We start from the raw sequence: 24,283 nt of genomic DNA, 5'->3' as shown, positions 1-24,283 counted from the left end.
GACTCCTGGATGACTGAGCTTCTCACCCTATCTCTAAGGGAGAGCCCAGACACCCTACGGAGAAAACCCATTTCGGCCGCTTGTATCCGCGATCTCGTTCTTTCGGTCATGACCCAAAGCTCATGACCATAGATGAGGGTGGGAACGTAGATCGACCGGTAAATCGAGAGCTTCGCTTTTTGGCTCAGCTCTTTCTTCACCACGACGGACCGGTCTCCCTGTGCATCTAAATTCTCCCTAGGGGTGAGTGTGTGTGTGAATGGTTCTTTGGTTCTGTGGTGAATGGTTCTGTATGTCTTTGCGTTGCCCTGCGACAGACTGGTGGCCTGTCCAGGGTGTACCCCGCCTCCCACCCGGAACGTAGCTGGAGAAACGCACCAGCAACCCTCCCGACCCCATAAGGGACAAGGGTGAACAGAAAATGGATGGATGTAAGCCTTTCTTACGGGTGGCCACCGTAAGAAAGGCTTACAGTATTCAATTATAACTGATAAGTACAGTTTTGCAAGGGAACGCAAACGTTTTGTGAGGGAACGCAAAAGAAAAAAATTCCCTATGTCCCCTAGGGGGCTCCGTAGTTTACATCCGTAACTGCCATGATTTTTAATGACTTATCGCGTGAACTAGCGTATTCACGCGTGATTTTAACATTAGCTGAATGTAGACAAAGATTTGCGCTCATTTGTAATGGAAACGCAGCTAATAAATGTGATAAACGTTAAGGTGGAAACAAAATGCATCGTTGCCTTGTTTAGTAACACTTAGAAATGACTGATGTTTAGTAAATGTTTGATTCAATATATTCAATAATTAAAGGCTCGAGTTTTGATTTTCTTTCCCCTTTGCTCACATCAATGTTGATTACAGTTGTGATGAATCTGGGTTCTAACTGTGGTCTAGTGGTTTGTAGCTGATTTAAGGAGTTAACAATTTTCAAGATCAAGTTATTTAACGTCAGTTTATAAAAATATAAAAAGAGAATCTGGAGACAGATTAAAGTTAAGTATCTATGCTGCAACAGTCAACAAGAAGAAATCCTTGATGGTTGCTTCAATTACGTTTGTTTCTCTTCAGACTGGTAAATTTTACAGTATTGATGTCTGTGGTTTTTGCAATATGAGGCAGAATCCCAAAGTTGAAACTATTAGGGTGGGCATATTGTTTTAAAACATAAAAATAATTTTATATTTTTAATTTGCTTGGCAATAAATTAAACATGCAGAATTTAAATTAAACAAAGCCTATTTTGTCTTTACAAATAGTGGATATTTCCTGAGGTTTTAGGGAATTTTTTTTTATTTGGACTTTCTGTCTCAGAGATAAAAATAACATCTAATTACCAAGTTTAACAGAGGAAGAAGAGACATTAACAAGGGTAATTTTTAAAACTCCAAGTGAATAATTATTTCTTCATTAATATCATTACTGTGACCCCCAAATAATATTGAATACACAAATATGAGTGGTATTTTTTTTTAACATAATTTATGTGTCCCAAAAATGGATACCTACTGGTCATAAAAATAACCGTGGTTGTATATTATATTACATTTTGGATTCAGGTAAATTTGACTTTCATGAATCCAAAATTCTGTCAGCGATCTTAAAACATAAAAAGTAAAAACCCATCAATGGTATTAAGACAGTCAAGACACTTTATAAACCTTTAAAATAAAAAGAGGTGAAAGGTATTTTTTTCAATCAAGCTTAAATATTTATTCATAAAACTCTAAAGTCCTGCTACAAAAAAAGTCTGTTACTGTAAAATCTTACATCTGTAATTTTACATTTCCCCCTTTAACAAACTTTGTTAAATCCCTTATGATATATATATATATATAAAAAGACAAAACAAATTTACAGAGACCAAGTCTTATAGTGTCTTTGGTACAAACAGTCAGTAATTTGTTTAATTACAGTTCCCAGGATTCTTTTGAGGCGATGGAAACAAATAATATTTGTTGTGGCCAGTTATGCAAAATTTTGTGGATTGTAATTTCTACTAATTTAGTTTTCTTCTTTGGGAAGTTAGAAAATATTTAAGTTAGTTTAGAACCAAAATTTGTAATTAATTTTTATATTTGGAATTGTTTAGATTATGTTGGTAATTGTTAAACCCTCCCATCAATTTGCATAATTAAGAACACACCGGGTGCCTGGTGGAGGTCTAATAGCGGTATTTTTTCAAGAAATAAAGAATATATATCTTTACAAAACAATCGAGTCAGAAGTGCGTGCAAATCAAACCACCTGTTACCACCCACGGCCTTTGTTGGAATTTTTGGTTTTGGAATATAGAAGGCCGCGACAATATTTAACAGAATGCAGAAGTTTCTTAAAAATATAACTTTCTGACAATATTTGTCTACAAATATTGTCCATACTGAAAGTCTGACTTTCCACGAAGACGTTTCTTTCTGAATAACTTGCTGAATAACAAAACAAGGAAAGTTTTACAGCAAATAATTATTTTACAACCTGAAGCGCAAACAAAAAAAACACAAAAACAAAAGAAAAACCAATTGGAAGTTGTACCTACTTATTTTTACTTTATTCACAATACCATATTTACTAGTTAGCTTCTGAGGCTAATCTAGCAAACTGGTTAGCAAGCCACTAGCTGCCTAGCTTGGCTAGTTTGTGTTGGCTCCCAAAACAACTGGATTTTTAACCCTAATAAGTTTTTTAAATATGATGTCCCTGAACATGAAACTTGTAAAACGTTTGACATTTTTTGTAGAATTAGCTTTGGTATTTTTTGTGTATTTTTCTTTAACAACTTTGCTTTCGTTCTTTCTTTTTGGACAGTTTCTGCTGTAAACAATAGGATCCAAGAGGCCAAATAAAATGAAACAATAATGTTTTAGAATATTTTCAAACATGCCTGCGTTTGCTGATTTACCAGGTAGCTTGAGAGGCTACATTAGCTGGCTAGCATGTCGCTAGCTGCCTAGCTCAGCTAGTTTCTGTTAGCTCCCAAAAATGACTGGATTTTTAACCCTGATAGGATTTTTAAACTGGATTCTCCCTGCGAAAGGAGGCCATAATATTAACACATTTCTAAATTCATACAATTAAATTGCAAGTTTACGTTCTTCAAAGTTTCGCACAGCTCCAATGACAAAATGATCGCAATTGTGGGTAATTCTGACTTTGACTGAACTTTAGTTTGGGGAACCATAATTAAACAACCTTACCGAGAACTCAAAACAAATTTATTATTGGCATAAAATCTGTCTCAAGTGCTACTGAACAAACATACAGACATTTACAAACTTAAAGCAAGTCATGAAACAAAAACAGAAGCTACCACTGCTGATGGACAAAAACCTTCATCGGTGTTGTATTTCTAGTTTTGTTGAAACTGAAATCAATGAAAAAAGTTATACTAGAAAATTATATAAACAAAAAGTAAGGCACATGGTGTTTTTTTCCCATTAATCTGCATATTTCTATCAAATAACAATATCTGTATTTCAAATTAAACTGGAAGAGGGGAAACGTCCTTAACCAGCAGCAGTAAATATATAAAACATAGTGTATATATTACATTATTAGTGTGTGATGAGACGTTTGTGTACAGAGAGGAGACATCGCACCGCAAATCTCCTCTGTTTTCATCATCCAGCAGCGTCACCCTACAGGGAGACAGTCTCTTCCTAATTTCCTTTTATTTATCCGCTCATCCATCCATCCATCCAATTATCAGTTTGTTGTATATCTGCAACAGAAAGATTTCATAGTTTTAATAATTTGGAGTACTTCAACTCTAAAGAGAGTCCAATTGTTCCTCCTAAGCAGTGACATAACCACATTTGAACACTTTATATACTCAAACAAAATTTTGATGGCAAGAAATTCCAGGTTTTTGTTGCTTGAGTATAAAGTATTTTGAGTATTTTTAAATTTTGGTAGAGAAACTCCTGCAGACCACAAAATGAAGAAGACAATTTAATCATACACGCCTAAACTAAAAGCTAAATCTGTGAAATCAGCAAGCTAACCACAAATAGCACACAGCGAAAAGACAGGATGCTAGAAAAGGAAAGTAAATTAGCAAAATAAATAAATAAGGAAATCTATTAAGTAATGATGAAGGTATTTTTGGTACCTTGCAATGATGTGCGTGATCATCCTGTCTGTGATGCCCGGACAAACTTTTTCAGCCACCTGAATGTTTCTCTCCAGCTCTTCGATAGCCTGTCGTTGCTCAGAGTGCTCCTTGTGCTGCAGCTTCAACTGCACAAGACAAAAGGGACACTTTAGTGTTTACATTTGGAGTAAGATAAAAATATCCACTGTTTTTAACTTTCTCTACATTAAATAAAATATGAGTTAGCTTGACAACTGCTGGCAGGTAGCTAGTTGGCTAGTGTCAGTTAGCTCCCAACAGTAACCGGAAATCATAACCCTGACAAATGTCTGAGGAAAAACTTGAACATTATGTTTAGTTTCGATTTTGGTTACATTACATAACTTGCTAGCTAGCTCAAGAGGCTACATTAGCAAAGTGGTTAGCAAGCTGCCTAGCTCAGCTAGTTTCAAGTAGCTTCCCAAAAATAATCAGAAATATAGACGATGATGAGTTTTTAAAAATGAAATTTACAGAAAATCTGACCGGTCAAAAACAACCAATCAGAGCAAGGATGCAGGTCTTAGCCATGTAGTCACTGATAAATGTGCTACTGGTGGAGAAACAACAGGAAAATTGTTCATCTGTCGTCATCAGTTGCCATGCTAACTAGCCTTAGTATTAATAACAGACTGTATTAGCTGTAAGGGGGAAAAAAGAGGGAGCAAAGGAGGTTGAGCAGCATCACACAAGATTGTGATTGACAGTGCTAAGACCCGCCTCTTGGCTCTGATTGGTTGTTTTCAGTTAGCAGAGGAGTTCAGTTTTTTTTTAGATTATCCGTCTCATAGCATACCGTTACGACATAGTGACAGTTTCTACAAATATGTAAAAAAAAAAAAAGTTTTTATAAAAGTTAAATAGACCAGTTGTACCAACTGAATTTATACAAACCTCAGAGAAGATGGGAGAGATGAGTGTGGACAAACTGGAAGGTTTACTCAGCTGATCCTGGGTCTGCAGAGATGAAAACAAAAGAAAAACAGCACAGTTCATCCACTAAAAACTGAACTGTTTAAACTGATAGAAAACTTAAAATATTGTAAGACTCTTTTTTCTTATAAATCAATAAAGCGAACTGCTGAATAAAGTGAAGTAAACAGACCGTTCCATTGAGAACCTTCCTGTCTTCAGGCTTCTTCTTGCGAACCGTAGTGAACGACCACGCAGGTGACTCGTTGTTCTCCTTATTACTGGATTCACTGCACATGAAAACAAACAAACTCTTCCTGAGTTGTTCCGGCTCCCAGCTTTAGCAGCAGTGATGTTTCTGTCTGCGGTGCTCACCTGTCCGAGTCGTCGGAGCTGCTGTCGCTGTGTCCCTCCTCCCTCCACCGCCTGTACCTGTCGATCAGCTCGCTGAGGTAGGACGTCTTCTTGCAATGTTTAACGATGAACTTGTGTTTAAGCAGCTCTTTGGCTGTGGGACGCTGCATGGGACAACAGCAAACTTTAATAAAAGTTTTGCTTCAATTTAGAGAGGAATAAATATTACTAAAAACAAAAAAAAAAAATCACATTTCTTTCATTTTATGACTATGAAGGACAAAATAAACTCATTTATCAGGCGTTTTTTGAGGATTATCAGAGATATTACATGTTTAAACCACTAGATGGCAGCAGATTTCAACTCAAATTACACAAAAGAAGGAAGCTGTACCATTATCAGTTAATGCAAAAAAAATAAAAAACACATTTACCTTAAATGTTCACTGAAAGTTTTTATATTGTACATTATTTACTCACACATCTGTATATTTTAATTACAACAAAGTATTAGGACACTAATAACAAAAAAAGTAAAGAAAAAAATACAATTGTGAGAATAAAGTCATAAAACTACAAGACAAAAGTCTTAATATTACAGGATTAATGTTGTAATATTACTTTGTTTTGATATTATTTCAACTTTAGTTGAGTTTATTCTTATATTACAACTTTATTCTCATGTTATTTTACTAATACTATGACTTTACACCCATAATATTATGATTACATTTTTGTAAGACTATGTTCTTGTAATATTATGACTTTACTCTCATATTTTTATGACTATTCTAATAATATTATGACTTTACTATGGTAAAAAACAATTCTGGTAATTTTATTACTTCATTTTGTAATATTCTGACTTTTTTCTGGTAATTTTATGACTATTTTTATAATATTACTTGTTTAAATTTTCTTAGCATGGCTTTAATACCCTGTTATATTTAATAAACACATATATGAACATAATGTTTTTTTAATTATACTTAAAGCACTGATTTTATTAACTTAACTTATGATTTTATTTCCAGCTAATTATTTGCTGTAAAATATCCCTAAACATGGCCACTAAATCGATTTTGTTCCACTCTAATAGTTGAGACGGGACCTTAAACGCTGATAAAAAGCAAAATGTTTGTAAATATTAAATATGTGTGTGACTTACGAAGGACGGGTCCTTGTTGAGGCAGGACTCTGTGAAATCTTTGAAGCTCTTTGAGAAATCTCCGGTCAGAGTCGGAGGAGGAGATTTGGGGATGTGGAAGAGAACTCTCATGGGATGCATGTCGGAGTTCGGAGGCTCTCCTTTGGCGAGTTCGATGGCGGTGATGCCCAGAGACCAAATGTCCGCCTGCAGGGAGACGCAGAGTTTGGTTTGTTACGCCATGATGCTTCATTCAAAGTTCACAGAAAGAAAAAACTTAAAATCTAAAACGTTAAATTTATGGCAAATATTTCTACAGCAGGAGGCTTTTAAAGAAGTAATCTGCAAAAATATTAACTGGAAGGAAGGAAGAGCCAAAAGAGAGAAGGAAAGGAAGCAAACAATGAGCATAACGAGGTAGGAAAGAAGGTAGGAAGGATGAAAAGAAAGACGCAAAACAGAAAGGAAGGCTGGACAAAAGGAAGGAGAGAATAAGGAAAGGAACAAAGGAAGGAGACAATAAGGAAAGGAAGAAAAATGAGAGAACAGAAGAAAAGAAGGCAGAAAAGAAGAATAGTATAACAGCAATGTAGTTATGGCACAATGGAAGAAGAAAGGAAGGTAAAACAAAGGGAGATGAAAGGAAAACAACTAAAAATTGACAAGAAGAAGATTGAAGGGCAGAAAGAAAAGAATAAGTACTAGAATAAAAAAAGAAAGAAAGAAAGAAAGACAGAAAGAAGGAAGGACAACAAACGAGGAAATGGCGACAGGAAATGCAAATATGTTTCTATGCTCTTCACGTCTTTTTCCAAATTAAAACTCAATTTCAGACTTTGTTGCTGAACAGGAACCATAACCGGTTCACCAAATGCAAAACTTAATTACAGCACAAACACACGTCCACTCCTGTAAAAATAAAAAAACAACTGCAGCATTTACTTCTTAGATTTCACGCCTTCTCGTCTTGCTTCGACAGCAGGTGAGAAACACACACCATCACACACACCATCACACACACCATGACACACACCATGACACACACCGGCGAACTGATCCAGGGTCACGTTACCGCAGGTCGCTCGGTTACTGTCTGATTCAACCGTCTGTCGGCTCTGTTATGACCAAACACGCCCACCATATGGCGCCGTGTCGTATGGAACACCAAACATGTTCAAACCCGGTTAAAACTAGTTAATGGTAACAAAATAACAAAAACTGAGAAATATTGTCGTTAACTGAAATTTAAAAAATGCAGAAAAACTGTAATCAGAAATATATTGTGCGTTTATAGCACTGAAGAATACAGAAATTATAGATGTAGTACAGTCGTTTTTGTATTCATCCATTTATTAGCCTTCCAAACTCGTGTGAAATAAGATTTTTTTCCTCACACAAGCATTTAACATCAGCTGTCGGCAAATTACGGCGCTTCAGACTCTACATTCACAAAATGGTGGGAGCAAAAGTTTGGAGAACACAATAATTTAATATATACTTTTAAATGTTGAGTATTTATTAAACATAATCACAATACTTTAATCTTTTTGAACTCTGCACCTAAAAATTGACCAAAGTATAAAAAGACTAAAACTAGTACCATAACTAACAAAAACAATACAATATTTAACTAATAAAAACTAGCAAGCGCGTTTTAAAAACTAAAACTAACTGAATTAGACAAAATGAACTCAAAACTAAAATTTAAACACCTTCAGAAAATACTTCAGTTTTTTCTCTGTCTGGACATGAACGCATTTTATTTTTGTTGAGATTTATGCTTGAAAGCAGCTGAGAACCAGACAGACCAGAAACCAAACAGTTTGCTACACATTAGCTAATAATTAGTGAGCGTTTGGATGAAAAACAACATGAAGTTAATGCTAAACTAAACATTAGATTCTTCCTCCAGCTTCATACTGAGCAGAAAAAAAACCTCAAAGCTGTAGGGGGAAAAAACCACTAACCATTTTTTTATTTACAAAACATCTGGTGTTATAAATGTTTTATGACTAGCGTAGCTCCGCCAACATGTTCTCATGTCGCAATTTTTCCCTTTAGAGTGCAAGAAAATAACAATAAGAGAGAGAACCAGCCAAATAAAATCCCAAAACTAACTTTGTACTTTGAGTTTAATGAAACAGCCTGAATTTCAATCAGGTATGTCAACAACAAGCCTCAAGCAGGAAATCAGCCGACTTACTGAACCTCCAGACACCTCTAGAGCTTTAGGAAGTGGGAGAAATGAGAGGTAAGGAAAATACTGGGATTGTTACATAAAAATATTGCTTTAATTTACAGAAAATAGTCTGGAAAAACATAAAATATCTAGTAAACAGCAGTTGTGTGGATGAAAATGCCTCAAGGTCGACCAAGGAGACTGGTTTAGATGATAGAGGGCAGATTAAAAAAAACATCTTTGAATGTAGAACATGTTGAACCTCGATGACCACAACAGGCGGCCTATTCACTCAGGATTATTCTTGTTATTTTGCCTTTGCGTAAAACTACAACTCTGACACAAGATGAAGCTTCTTGCAGGCACGCCCTCAGAAAGTTAAATCTGAGCAGAAAGAGTTTCGCTCCTTCTTGTTCTGACAGCTCAAGTTTTACAGAACAGCGAATTGCCAAACTACCTGGTATTTCAGCAAGTTGCAGTTTGTCTCCCTGTGCTTTGGGAAGTAAACAACTTTGCTCTAATCAACACAGAAATACAGCAAAAGTATAAAGCAAAAATAATAATAGTAAAAAAGCCCTGAGATTTGGACAATTTAATGAGTCTGGCAAAAAGTTCCTGAAAAGTTTCTTCAGATATTAAACTACTCTTATCCCGTCTTTAAACTACGATTATTTTAGAAAGTGAGAGCAACAAAATACCACACTACTCTTTAGACCAGAGGTTCCTAAAATAGAACATTATCTTCATTATCTTTCACAAACTCAGACTACAAAGTATGTAAAAACAATATATTGAATTTTAGAATTGTTTTTTTTAAAAACTTTTATTCATTATTAAAAAATTATTACATTCATTTAGCACAAATTTTGCATTGTACCTTCTGATTTCAGTTGACAATGAGTTCTGTGGTGGAAAATCTTTTATACTGACGTCGTAATACATTATCAGATCAAATTTGCCACTACAGTCCTCTCTTTTGATAAAAAAAGTACATACTATTTTTATATTAAACCCAGAAAATTTTATTTAATCTCCACAGTTTAGGTTTTTTGCAGCAGAATCCTCCTTCGGTCTTTTTCCATTTCTAGCTTAAGGAGCAAAGCAACTTGCAAATTTAACTGGCAGCCAATCAGAAACACAAATGTGGCAAATGACGTTTTCCTGACAATAAATGTGATTTCTATCTTCTATCTCCATCTTCAGTAAGTTATTTTAACATTTATTTTGAAAAGCATGTTACATTTATAATTTAGAAATGTGTTGGACTCCATTTGTTTTTCAAGCAACACCACTTCAGACATCAGGTTAGGCATAGAAAACACACAGACAGCAGGAGATGATTATCCACACACACACACACACACACACACACACACCCCCACACACACACACACACACACACACACACACACACACACACACACACACACACACACACACTCTCTCACACACACCCAGGTGGATTTGCCTGGTTTGGACACACCCTCTGCAGACGTCATCCTGCTTTGTAAAGCCATTATTAAACCAATATTTACCCTGCTATTCAGCAGAACCAGATTGTTTGAAGCCAGTTGGTGGATTTCATCCCGAGGTGGACCTACTGTTGTGAAAATGTTTGAGTCAGCCGGACTCTGCGAGGGAATCCCAGTGAACAGGGGAGCCTCTTTGTGGGTCAAAGGATTTGGACTGGGGGGTCAGTACTTTCAACCATATGCAAATAAAACTGCAAACGCTTCGGAAATAATGCAAAACGTCCTCAGGGAACTGCACACAGCAGCAGATTCGCATGGCAGCAGTTACCACGGCAACAAGCAAACTAAGTGAAAAAGAAAACAGGAAGTGCCCTCAAAGATGAAGTTTATTTATAGGGCACACCTACAAAAAAAAAAAAAGAAAAAGCTCAAAAACTTTGTTTGGGCTGAAGAGACGAAACGCTGCGTCACAGATTCAAATGAACTTCCTGGTCGGTGCAAAAACGTTAACAAGGCGACAGTGTGAGGTGAACAATCAGCTTCTGATTTCACACAGAAGTTAAGCAAATAGCCTTCTGCTGAAACTAATGAATACTGGAGGCACTGCTACGACATTTTGTTTCCCAGCAGTAAGATTGGATTTTATTTACTTTATTTAAAACACTTTATTTGAAGGGGTCTGCATAAGACTGACATAACACCTGTCATGAACAGGAAGGAGTCTTCATGAATGTTTATGACTGTTGCCATGAATAGTCATTTGGTAAATAATAATACTTTTAAAGCAAAGTTGTGTTAAACGTTGCATTAAAGGTGTGAACTTTGCATTATTTGGTAAATAATGACTTTTAAAGCAAAGTTGCATTAAAATTTGCATTAAAAGTGTCATTTACCAAATGAAACTTCATGACCAAACATTTACAAAGACTCCTTCATATTTATGACAGTTTTATGTTAGTCTTATGCACAAGCCTTCAAATAAAGTGTTAGAAAAAAAATGAAAACAAACGCAACACTGAGACGATGAAGGTTTCGGTATCTGACCTTTGAGTCGTATGCGGACTGCTGGATGACCTCCGGCGCCATCCAGAACGGCGTTCCCACAAACGTTTCCCTCTTGATCTGCGTGTCGGTCAGCTGACCGGCCACGCCGAAGTCGGCCAGCTTCACCTCGCCGTGTTCGGACAGCAAGACGTTAGCAGCTGTAGAGAAACGTCAGTCAGTTTGTTTTGTTTTTTTAAATCAAAACTTACTTTAATAGGGAGGTTCTCTGAGTAAACCTTTCAAATGTTTGCAATAAATTGTCAACAAAAACTAGGAAAACCCAAAAGCTGAAAGCCAGTACAGTACATGTTACTGTCAACAAGGACTAAACCGAATTTTGGAAATCCAATACGAAGTATCACAGTAACAAATTCCCAGAAGTTATCGCAATAAACTATAATATTGTTGTTTTGACATCATTTTCAAGTAATATAATTCTAATATAATAATAAAAGAACACATTCTCAAAGATCGATAAAATTTTAATGCTAATGAACATCCAACAATGGAACTGGAAGACATTTTAAATATCCAACATAAACAAAGAAAACAACAAATAAAATTAATTATGAAGTCTCTGTAATAAAAAAATGTCCTTCAGAAAATGGGCTTGTTGAGACTTTAGTCATCCAGTTTTTGGCTGAAAAACAATAAATTATCCAAACGGAAATTATAAACCTTGTTATGCGATTAATTGATTTATTGATAATTGCCACAGGTCACTGAAGAACATAATATCTCTTAAGAACTTCACAAAATAAACATATTTTATTTACCTTTAACTTGTTGCGAATTGGACTTAATTTTCTATCATTTTAATAAATCATTGTTTCTCTGTTCAGGATTTCCGTTTTATTTTATTTGTTTTATTACATATTGAGTTTTTATGCTGTGTTTATGCGCCATCTGCAATAAATAAATAGACTTCAGTCGGAGCTTCTTTGTTCTTTCGAAGCTAAGCTAAGAAAGCATCAGTTAATCCGATCTCATTTTATCTCCTATAATATGAGAACCGTTAGCCACAAAGAGTCGTGTTTAATAAATCTCTAAGTGTTTAACTCCATCCAGACCTTTGATGTCTCTGTGGATCTTCTTCTCTGAGTGAAGGTAGTCGAGTCCCTTCAGGATCTCCTTCAGCATGGTGGCAATCTGCGCCTCATCAAACGGACCGGCCTTCAGCTGCACCGACACAAACAGACAAGATGGCTGAACGTCCAACACCGTCAGCTGTGTCGACTTAAAGGCCCTTTTGCTTTCCCTCCAGGAAAACTGCTGCTTTCTCAGAATTCTGACTTTAACCATCTGAGATCAAAAGTCAGGATTCCAAGAAAAAAAAGTGAGAATTCTGAGAAAAAGTGAAAATTCTGAGAATTCTGAGGTTTTTCTCAAAATCCAAAAGTCTAAATTCTGAGATTAAATTCTGAATTCTGAGGGGAAAAAATGTCAGGATTCTCATCTTCTCATTTTAATCCCAGAACAAAAGGAGAAAATGTCAGAATCATCTCCAGTTTTTATTTAAATATCCCTCGCAGCATTTTTTATTTAGAGCTTTAATTTGAAAAATCTTACAAAAGCAACAAACATCCAACATATTTTCCGGTTTTAAGTCACTTTTAACAGGTTGTGCTTTACATAGACATATTTAATTTTAACCAGAATGTTTTGTGCGTAGTAGAAAACAGAAACAGTTACAAAACATAATAAGAAAAACTGTTTTTGGTTTTATAAAAGTTAAAAAGCCTGATTATATTCTATAAATAACTGAAGTTTGTCTGCAGACTCACCAAATCCAGGGCTGAACCTCCACCAAGATACTCCATGATGATCCACAGTTTACTGCCCTGAACACAAGTTCAATAAATACTGAGTCATCTAAAAAACTTAGAATATCATCAGTTATTTCCAGTATTTTAGTAATTTATAAAAAGAACAAAAACAAAAGAAATTACACCAAGAGTTATTTTCGTTTCAGTTCATGTTGACAGCCATTGGCACATTCTACAAGGAAGATAAAACATAAAAGCTTATTGCTAAAGTATCCAGGCATATAAACTGAAAATTGAGTGGAAGGAAAAAGTGTAACATAAAAAGAATTCATCAAATCCAGTTTCCAAGAGTCTACCATTTGCCCCGGAGGACAAAATTGGCAAATGTAAACCACTGGTGGGTCACAAAATTCACAAAATTAAAAATGCAAAAATTAGTTTGTTGTGTTCTTTTTTGTTGTTGTTTTTTCTACCTGCTCAATATTAGATCTTTTTTAAAATGAAATTTGTACATCATTAAAGTTCTAAAATATAAAAAAGACCATTGGACAACAGAAAACTTCCAGACTTTTGGTGCCATTAATTGTTTTCTATTTTGCTGGCCAAATTTTCTACCATTCTCATCATAAGACCGTGTTTCTCTTATTAATCTATCTTTCCATATGTGTTTCTGTGCTTATCCAGTCCTTCAAACTTAAACTGTTTTCAACTATTCATGTATCAAAAAGTTCACATTCTTATGAAAAAATGTGCTATATCTCTAGATAATTTCATCTTTTATACTTTTTGTAATATTTTAACTTTTATGCAATTTTTAGTTCCATGGAAATGCATCGAAAATCTTCCGAATTTTACAAAATTGAGCAAAAGCTTTCTACTTTAACCATCTACTACTGTTCCCTACTTCAACCTAGAAACTCCCTTAAATTTTGAAACAAGTCACAAGACGTTTGGCTATCTTCAAATGACTCAGCTTTTTGATATCTCTTACTATTTTTCTAAAATCACGATTTAGGTTCTATGAAGATTCTCGGCCGTTTTCAGTTTTCCAATGTAATCCAATGGCGGAATTCTCAACTGACAGAGTGCGCACGCTTTTTCACATTTGACTGATTTTTCCCAAACAAAATGCTGCTGTTCGTACATATTTCGCTCTACAGAAATAATTGCAAACGTTGCAAGAGGCGTCTGCTTTGAGGAAATATGAGCGCTTCTGCTGTAAGTCTTATGGTTTTCTTTCAAACACGTCCGGAGCGCAGGAATGTCACCCCTCTTCCTCCGTTGGGCTCCATATAAAATATTTTAATCTCCGTCTCTTTCTTCGGTTCTTTCTCTTCAGCAGATCCTGGTGCTTCTTTCACCAGATTAGCGTTCTCACGGCCGTTTCACAAGGAACAGCACTTTTTCTGTTTGTTCTAAATGTTGGGGGAAACCAGCAGCAGCCATTATCTGAGCTAAAACATTCCTTCCATGTTTCCCTTCAGCCGCTCTGCTTCCCGTCAAACAGCTTTTCCCACTTCCATCACCGGCCGCTGACTGTAACTCCTGCAGATTTCCTTCAAGCTCAGACCCAAACCTGCGTGGCTGAGTGAAAACACAGCGATGTTTTATTACCTTCAGGAAGGAGCCGAAGTACTTGGTGATGTAGGGACTGTCGCACTGGCTGAGCACCGTGATCTCCTGCTGGATGTCCTCGATCTCATCTTCTGCCTCCTCCAGGTCGATGGTCTTGATGGCAACGACTTTCTGAGTTTGATTGTCGATACCTTTGAACACCTGGAGGGGAAAATGAAGAGAAGTGGGCGTGAAAACTAAAACTGCAGAAAGTGCTGTGGCAAGTACTGAACTGTAAATAGGAAAAACTATTAACTAAGATAAAAAGAAAAGAAAAACAACTGAAGAGTGTTTGAAAAGCAGACCCACCTCTCCAAAGGATCCCTTTCCGATTCGATCCAGTTTAGTGAACAGCGCCTCTGGATCAATCTGGGAACTCTGAGAAGAGAAAAAACACAAACAAATAGGTTAAAATATTAAATCTCTGCTGAAAAAATGGGTTCCAGTTATCTAAACAACCTGCAAGCAGATCAGACTGGCTTTCCTAAACACACAAAGGAGCGTTATCATAGATCCTTCCTCCCAGCAGCTGTTCCACTTTAGAACCATCACCAATCCCAACAAAACCAGTAATCTACATCTCTGCTGGTATTGCACAGGTTTTGTTTATTTTAAATAATACTGCTGTTGTTATTGCACACCTGCTTTTATTTTTCACATGTAAAATAGTGGCAAGCTAATTATTTTGCTCTTGATTATGTATGCACACGTTTTCTCTTGTCCTTCTGGTTACTTGTTTTCTTTGTTTGACATAAATGCAAAAATATATATTGTAAATAATGCAGAAAAACAAATGCACATTAAGAAATTGAAAAAGAAATTATCCCCATACAGAGTTGCACAACTCTTGGATTTGAGTTCATACGCCATTTCTGAAAGCTACACAGTATTTATTAATGTTATAATTTTAGTTGGGTAGTATAATATTATCCTAAATCTTTTGTTTTTGTATATATTTTTAATGCTTTTTGATTATTTGTGTGAACCTATATGCCACGATTCTGCTGTTACACCTGAATTTGCCTAATGTGGGATGAACATTGAGTTTCACTTAAAAGCAAACTCAATGTTTATCTATGATGTACATATTTTAAAGTAAATCTTTTATTTGTGAATTTGTTACTTTTAATTTATCTCTGAGGTAATACAGCCTTTTACATCTCCGATGTTTAAGTTGACGATTGAAGTGTAAAAAGGAGCAAAAGAAGGAAAGCATTTTTTTTCCTGCAGCATAAACAACAACAACAACAAGCTAAATGTTTTTTTCTCATAACCTTCAACTAGTTTCAACATGCGAGTTTTTCCAGCACAAACCACTCGGAGTTGTCACACACAGAAAGCCATAAAAACACAGAAGGAAATAAGTGTGACAGTTAAAGATAACAGGAACTGAACACACAGCTGTCCGACCACACACACACACACACACACACACACACACACACACACACACACACACACACACACACACCACTTATCTCTAAGGAATAATACTCATTTCCCAACAACAGCTGCAGGGTTTTTCGTCAAAGTGTTGCACTTTATCTTCCACATATGAGACCCTAAACAGTTTCTAAGGGCCTTTTAACAACCAGCGTTTGTTTACGTTGATCCAAATCATTTCATGAGGAAACTTTTTCCGATGCTTCAGTTTCCTTTCACACAGAGAAAACTCGCAAGTGAGCCAAAGGCGGTCACGATAAACCTCGCGAGGACGCTCAGCCTGCTTATTGGCCAGATGCGTTTGGGGCGGAGCTATAAGACGTAAATACATGAAGACGCCACGTTCCGTTCTAGCAGAGAATATGCAAAACGTTGATATATTTACCTTGAAATTTGCACAGGGATTTACGCTTTAAGAAAAAGACGCATCGTCTTTGTTTATTAGTTTGTCTGTTTAAATCAGTGGTGCCCAGAGTCGGTCCTGGAGGGCCGGCATCCTGCGTGTTTTAGTTCCTGGTTTAACGCACCTGGATCCAATGATGGCTCGTTAGAGGCCCAAGAAGAACATTTGACTTGCTGAAAAGGTTGTTACTAACCATGCAGAATGCCGGCCCTCCAGGACCGACTTTGGGCACCCCTGGTTTACACTCAATGCAACGCACACCTAGCAACGGGCCTAGCAACGGGAAACTCCTTAGGTCCAAGCTTGAAGCATAAACTTGCACTGCAAAAATAATAATAATATATATTTTTATGTTTTATAATTTTGGCATTTGACCATAAAAATGCCAATGAGGTACAGCTACAACTTTTCTTTTCTTTTTCTCATGATTAGATGATTTTGGTGATTTTATGGTTAAAAATGATGCTGGAGTCAGTGTTTTACTGTAAAACAACATTTTTTAACTTAAAGAAAATAATGATTTTCCTAAAATGAACATGAATACAACCTATAAAATGAATGTACAAATGACTGTTTTCACCGACTGATTTATTTTCGACAACTTCGCATCAAATCAACAGTTTATTATTTTATAGTTTAAGGATGTTTCCTTTCAATTTATCACTGTTAAATAGATGGATATTTTTTTAAAGTGTTTGATTGCCGGCGGATCACATTCACACTGAATCTAATCCAAACGGTTGTTTTAGTCTGACTGCTGTGTTTACATCTAAACAAACCAAAACGGGAAACAAGCCAGAGTTGGTTTTAAATAGACTAAACACATCAAGTGTGAAAATGCCCACTGAACTAATTATTACACTCAACCGTTTACCTCAAAATAAACACCGGTGTTGTACAACTAAACAGAAACTACAGTGTTATTACTGCTGGCAGAGTTAAGGCAGAGAAATAGAGCTGAATTGAAATTAAAGTGAATGCTTTCGTTTGAAATGATATTATCTGAACTGATACTGGATGCAAACTGAAGCAAAATATAATCAAACTAAAACGGGTTTACAAATCTTACAAAGTATTTTTGTCCAGTTTCTAGTGCAAATATCTGAATACAGATAAAATAAAACTAACTTACAAGTAACTGTTCAGCAAGAAATAGGAATAATTCCTCAATATTGATGAATAAAAAAAATGTCTCATAAGTGAAATAATCTGGCAGTGGAACTAGTACTATTTTAAAACTTAAGCAGTTTACTTAAAACAACTGTTTTTATTTATTATAAGTTAGTTTTATCTTATTTCAAGTGTATTAAGGTGCTAAAACTATAAAGCAGACCAAAAATATTTGGAATCATTTTGTGTTTTTGCAGTGTACGGTTAAAAAGCAACAAATGTTGAAAAAATGTATGTACACTTTTGATTTTGAAGATATTAATAAATAAATCTGGCATTATTTCTCTGTCTAGTCTGGAATTTAACAAACAGAAATAATTTTGTTCATCCTAACCAACCTAACACAAAATACGTTTAGCCTGACTTAACTTCAGACGGTGAGAAAAAAATGTTTTTTTCTTTATTTATGTACGTAAACTTCAAGAATCAACTGTGCGTAAGCCTTATTTTTTCTACATTCAAAAAGAAAATAAACAGGTTAGAAATAAACACCCTTTACTCTGGACTCTTATTTTAAGTCGCTGTCTATCAGAAGCAAACCTGCAGATCAAAATCCACCTGCAGAAGAAGGAAAAAAACTCTGGAAATCCAACTATGAGCTCAGTAAAGCTCACATATACAGTGTTGAGGATTCATTTAGTCTGCAGATTCGCTCGGTGCTGTCTGCGTCTGGAATCGGTGCATTCTGCAGCTGTGGTGGAAGTTTCCTCCATGTTTTCTGCCAGCAGAGCTCCTGGTTTATCCACACATGAGAATCAGCAGAAAGCTCCACTGGATTCAGGTCAAAGCTCAGAGATCAGCTTTAAGACTCGGGCTTTATCCTCAATTTAAGAAAATCTTTACACACGGCCTGATGGAGAGGTTTTAGTTCTGTCTCCTCTCCCTCATTTGAGTTATAATTAGCCAGTACAATTTACTGTAATGTATAACTTGTCAACGACAAACAGAAGTTATTGCAATAAATGATAATGTTATTTTGGCCAAAACACTAAACCTGAAGAGTTTTGTCATCCAGTTTTTGGTACAAAGAGAAAAAACAATAAATCATGAAAATGGAAATGATTGAGCACGTCTTAATTTATCATGCGATTAATTGATTTATTGATTATTGTGACAAGCCTTATAAAAGTCTGAAAATAAAAACAGCTATCCCAAGATTCAAATAGAGGTTCAGTTTCTTATAAAACATTTTTTATTTTATCATTTGGTGTATTTAAACATCTTTGTTACAATTTGTCTGTTTCCTCAGTAACAGCTTTAGGGCTTTCTGAAGTCTGAGGGAGTTAAAATATCTTGTAAAATTTGGATTGTTCCTTATTTTAAAAGCCAGTAATGCGGCACCAACAAAAGAAACAAACTCACATTTTACCCCCAGACGTCTGGAACTGGTGACAGAATATTTAATAAACAGCCTCACAGAAGCGTATGATATTCCTGTGATGCTGCATGAGTTTCCGCCTGGTGCTATAAAAAGCGCCGCGCAGCAGCCACAGCGCTGCCACACCCTCAGAGCAAACACAGAAGCTGTATTTGGTACTTTCAGCCCGGAGCGACGGGTCCAAAATAAAGACGCCAGATCCACGACCGAACAATAAAACGCTCACAACAGTCAGATTAAAATAAAGAGCTAGCTCATGACGATTCAGCAAGTTTACCAGGATGTGACGCTCACAGCCGCTGAGGCAGAATGGGACTCGTTAAGTTCTGGATTGTTTTAGGCAAGATGAACAAAATGGAAATAATTTATTGTTGTATATCTGTGCAAACTGACAAAATGGTTCTGAACGGCAGACGACAAAACTAAAGTTCTGCCCAGAGAGGCTCAAAAACCAAGGAGATGTTTGGTCCGTCTGTCCTTCCTTCCTTCATCCATCCATCCATCCATCCATCCATCCATCCATCCATCCATCCATCCTGTATCTGTCCATCCATCCATCTATTTATCCATCCCTCCATCCTCCATCCATCCCTCCTTCATCCATCCATCCTTAATCTGTCCATCCCTCCTTCATCTGTCCATCCATCCATCTATTTATCTATCCCTCCATCCTTCATCCATCCCTCCTTCATCCATCCCTCCTTCATCTGTCCATCCCTCCTTCATCTGTTCGTTCATCCATCCATCCATCCATCCATCCTTAATCTGTCCATCCCTCCTTCATCTGTCCATCCATCCATCTATTTATCCATCCCTCCATCCTTCATCCATCCCTCCTTCATCCATCCCTCCTTCATCTGTCCATCCCTCCTTCATCTGTTCATCCATCCATCCATCCATCCCTCCTTCATCTGTCCATCCATCCATCCATCCATCCATCCATCCCTCCTTCATCTGTCCATCCATCCCTCCATCTGTCCATCCATCCATCAATTCATCCATCCCTCCTTCAATTTGTCCATCCATCTTTGAACCATCCGTCTGTTTTGTACTTATTAATTGTGACGGAAACCAGTTGTTTGTTTTAGTTTTAATTATTCTGACATTTCACCAACTAAAAATAATATCTCTACAGTAAAATAAAGAAAAAGCAACAGTAATTAATTGTTACGGTAATTACAGCCAGTGTTATACTGTAAACATATTGTACTTAGCTTCACTACAACCTCATGATTACTTCCAAACACAAATCAAACAGAGTCCATCTTTGTGTATTTGTGTCCAATTATTTGTGAGAAACGACAACCAGCTGGTTGTTTCATAACTCACTCCAGGCCATAACAAAGTACTGAAACCAGCTGATCAGATATCATTTATGAGATAATAAGCAACAACTAGTGCTTAAAAATCTGACAGCCCCTAGTTTGAGTACAGACAGATATGCAAGAGACTGTGTGGATTTGGTTGTAGCATAAAACCTACAAAATACTGAAAAGTTACAGTAATCCAGTAGAATCTATCCTAAAATATATTCCCAAACAGATGCCTGGTCTGTGTTTTCATATTGATTTGTTCGGCCAAGACTGAATCAACAATGGACAAATTGAAGAACTAAACTAAATGTCCTCAAAACAAAGGAAATCAGTTCATTTTCACTTTTATTTTCCTTTTCGGAGCCGCTTGGTCGTGGTAAATAAAAGGTGTTTATAATGTAAACTGAACAAAAATGAGAAACAGAAAACCAGGAAACTGCGCAGTCACAGGAAGTGATTTTTAAATGGAAACCTGAGGTAACACTTTGACCTTTCAACATCAGTGTAGCACAAGAACAACACGTTGACAGGACCAGGAAGTTGTCAGCCATTGACTCTTTTGAACAAAGTTTCTGTAGAGTCCTGCAGAACCTTTAAAGCACACCATCTTCCTCAGTTCCAGTTAATGTTTCACTGCAGGTCTGGTCAGACTGAGAATTTTAGGCATTTTATCACTCAGACATTCAGCAGCAGCAACAACAACAGATGTCAGTCATTTAGGTCCCAGATTCAAAAACATAGCTCACATTTCAGCAAACACAAGTTTCTCAGATGTGTTTAAACGCCGTTACTCAAAACGAGTTTACTGTAAATTGGCAGGTAGTTGGTTTACTGGTACTGATCCAACATGGACCAGTAAATACTGGTGAACATCTGTCGTTCTCCTTGATGGTCTGTTTTATTGAGAGTATTTAAGTGGGTCTGAGTATTTACAAATGTTTGAGTCTTACAGGGACTTAGTGGGTAGTGTTGAAAGTGTAGAGGGCTGAACATTAATACGTTATTTTATAGAAATGTGACCCAGTCTTAGTATATCTGCAGGGAAATTTCCAGCAAAACTCCATCCAGATGTTTTAAGGGGGATCATTTATGCAAAATTCACACTTGTTGAACTTCCATTTGGGTCTCTACTACTTCAGAAACACTTAAAAACACTTAAAAAAAACACCTAGTTGTTTTTTAGTAACACCTTTTTGGTGTTTGGAAAATGAGCAGTTTCTATAAGCAGGCACTTCCCGTTGCCTAGCAACCCCAGCGGCATTCCGCCCGTCACCTAGCAACCCAAGCTGAGTTCCAGCACGTTTGGTTAGCTGGTTTTTACCGAAGTACAATGGCTGCTGGAAATGACAAGAGTTTTCTTGTTGACTTACCATCCAGAAATCACTTTCTGCATTTTTGTTGGTTGTGCAGGAAGTTCCACTTTTGCTTTTCAAAGATGTACAGTTGTATAACTGCATAATTCTCATGTGTAAAGTTTTTCATCCATGTAAAGTTGAATTGGGCAGCGTGGCCAGTAGCAGCTTATTTGGATTTAAAGTGACAAGAGGCCCTGAGCTCATTCTGAAAGAAGCTCAAAATAGGCAGAGCTAATCTCATCATCTAAGATTAATTTTGTGCAAAAAAATATATTGAACATGTTTTGAATCGCCCATAGACCAACCTTTTCAAGGAAGTATAATAGCTCACCTATTAGACAGACAAGTTGTCAGTACTGTCAACCATCAGGAAAAAGATCCTCTGAGCTGATGCGTTGAATCTGAACTATTTGGCAAAACTCCAGGCATCATGTCAAAGGAACGCCAGGTATTGCTGGTCGCAAGCAGAACGTATCAGCAATTACAGCCATGCTACTGCAACCTAAATTCTTCACTCGGCTTCAAACGGCTTGGCTTCTTCTACAGGCTTCAACAGGAAGTAGTTCACTGACTAATGTTGAGGAATCCTATGAATGCTTGATGAAACTAAAACACCCAAGCTTACTTTCACAAGGCAGGACTTGATGCTTAATTCCAATGTTTTGCTAAAATCAGATTTTTTATTTGAGGTACTAATTTTATCCGACCGGAGTTCTCTGTTTATGACACGTGATTTCGTCTAGGGATCAATTCAACAGTTTTTTCAGCAACCGAAAAATATTGTTGCAAATCTTAACAAGATGAGATTAATAGCAACAGAGTTTTGTTGAGCATCAACTGCAACTTCTGTAAAGAAATCTGTTTAGATGCCAGTCTGTGCGAAGAGTGGTGGGATTGTGATCAGTGGAACAGATCATAATTTCATAATTATGATTTCTTTTCCCGGCATTGTTTACATCTAGTCTGGCTTCTTCTGGTGCGGAATTATGATGCATGTCTCACGTCAATGACGTAAAAGTTGGATAAAATGCGATATGACGGTTCTGACTGCAGATTATTTTTTACTGAGATTAGTGCAGAAACTGAAATATTTGACTAGTGATTCTCTGGTGGCGCCTCGACTTTTTTGTGACCAAAAGAAACTTCAGCTCTATTAATAGTTTCATTAAGTTATTAATCAGAATTATTAATAGTTACATGAGTCAATCATTGATGCAATCCTTGTTGCACAACGGTCTCTAAACACAGATAACACCAACTCCAGCATATGGTTGATTTATTACTGTTACATAAAGTAGCGTGACTGAATCGTATTTTCATATCTAATGATTTATTATGTGCTCTTACGAAACCAAAATTAGAAAAAAAACGATAGTTCGAACAGCAAAAGGAATAATCCAAACCAAACTGCCAGTTTTCGGGGTTTGATGGTCATTTCAAAACCTGCCACTAAAATTGGGTGATTTGTTTCAAAATTGGTTTATAATATTTCAAATGCCAACTCTGCTTTCCAATAATTCGACAGAAGGAATTTGAAGGAACCAAAATTTTATTGAATTCAAAATAAACACATCAAGTTGTAGATAGTTGGAAGAAACCTAAAAGATAAATAAATTATTGAATATTATGGTGTTTTTTTGGACATTGGGTAGTTTAAAGTTGAGGATTTTGGCTCTCTGCTGGTTTGGATGAAGCCACTCTTGTTTGACAAGGTTCTAATAATCCTCAAAGCTACTTTACTTAGTTAAACATCAGTGTCAAACATAGCTGTTTGTCCAGGTATGACAACAGAAGAAGTGAGAAAGCTAAGACAAAAGTTTTACAGCTGAAAGTCAGTTCCAGAGGTCAGTGATCTCTGCCCGCCCCATCAAACACGAAGCTCCTGGGGAAACCATTTGTACCGGAGAGTAACGGAGCGAGAAAGACCCACGTTTTCACCAGCGTTCAAATATCTGCACAAAAAGCTCTGTGTGCGTCGGGGGTCAGAGGTCACAGCTGCTAAAAGAGGAAATCCAAACAGCGCTCAGAAAAATGACCTTTGCGGAGCGACATCATGTGAAAACCTCACCGACATGATGACACAATGTGCCGAGTCATCCTGCATGACGAACTTCCCAAAAAGGTTTTTATTCATTCAAAGAGAAATTCGTCAGTAAATTATTCAAAACACTGAACTAAATGTTGCACAGAAATATCTGCTTGGTGGCAGTTTGGATATAAGACGCCAAGGCTGTTAGGGTTAGTAATGGATTTTATTTGCTTGTTGGTTTAAAGTCGATGGAAGTAAGCTTTTATATTAAATAATCAGCTAAAAAGTATAAATTTTTACTCTAAATATGTGAAATTACAACATTTGAAAAATAAAAGCGTAGTTCTGGCTCATGCAAATCCAAAACATGTTTCCATTCACCTCAATATTTAAGCTTAAGCACCACATGTTGCATTTGAAACATGTACCAGACGTCTTGGTTCAGATTTGTGGAGACAACCAGACGGTTTACTAATTCAGACTGAAAAGCAGAAGTCAGATCAGACAATATGAACAATAATAGACTGCTGGATGACCGGTAAAAACTGTTATGTTTGTCTCCGTTTCAAAGC

General features: G+C 36.5%; 1 protein-coding gene across 1 annotated transcript in view; it reads right to left on the bottom strand.

Annotated features, from left to right (window-relative positions):
* Positions 1–1,824: 1,824 nt before the first annotated feature.
* LOC114157347 (serine/threonine-protein kinase 26-like) overlaps positions 1,825–24,283 on the bottom strand; it is a 33,079-nt gene continuing 10,620 nt past the window's right edge. The window contains exons 2-12 of the mRNA XM_028038242.1: positions 14,930–14,998; positions 14,621–14,782; positions 13,025–13,081; positions 12,311–12,419; positions 11,241–11,398; positions 6,567–6,752; positions 5,420–5,562; positions 5,238–5,334; positions 5,027–5,089; positions 4,112–4,239; positions 1,825–3,721 (exon numbers count right to left, since the gene is read on the bottom strand). Of these exons, the coding sequence (XP_027894043.1) occupies positions 3,706–3,721; positions 4,112–4,239; positions 5,027–5,089; positions 5,238–5,334; positions 5,420–5,562; positions 6,567–6,752; positions 11,241–11,398; positions 12,311–12,419; positions 13,025–13,081; positions 14,621–14,782; positions 14,930–14,998 (1,188 nt within the window). The 3' untranslated portion in view covers positions 1,825–3,705. The remainder of the gene's footprint in view (positions 3,722–4,111; positions 4,240–5,026; positions 5,090–5,237; positions 5,335–5,419; positions 5,563–6,566; positions 6,753–11,240; positions 11,399–12,310; positions 12,420–13,024; positions 13,082–14,620; positions 14,783–14,929; positions 14,999–24,283) is intronic.

This window comes from Xiphophorus couchianus, chromosome 14 (assembly GCF_001444195.1).
Source record: "Xiphophorus couchianus chromosome 14, X_couchianus-1.0, whole genome shotgun sequence".
Taxonomy (NCBI): domain Eukaryota; kingdom Metazoa; phylum Chordata; class Actinopteri; order Cyprinodontiformes; family Poeciliidae; genus Xiphophorus; species Xiphophorus couchianus.
Note: the sequence above shows the minus strand (reverse complement) of the source record. Positions and strands in the feature narration are given on the sequence as shown.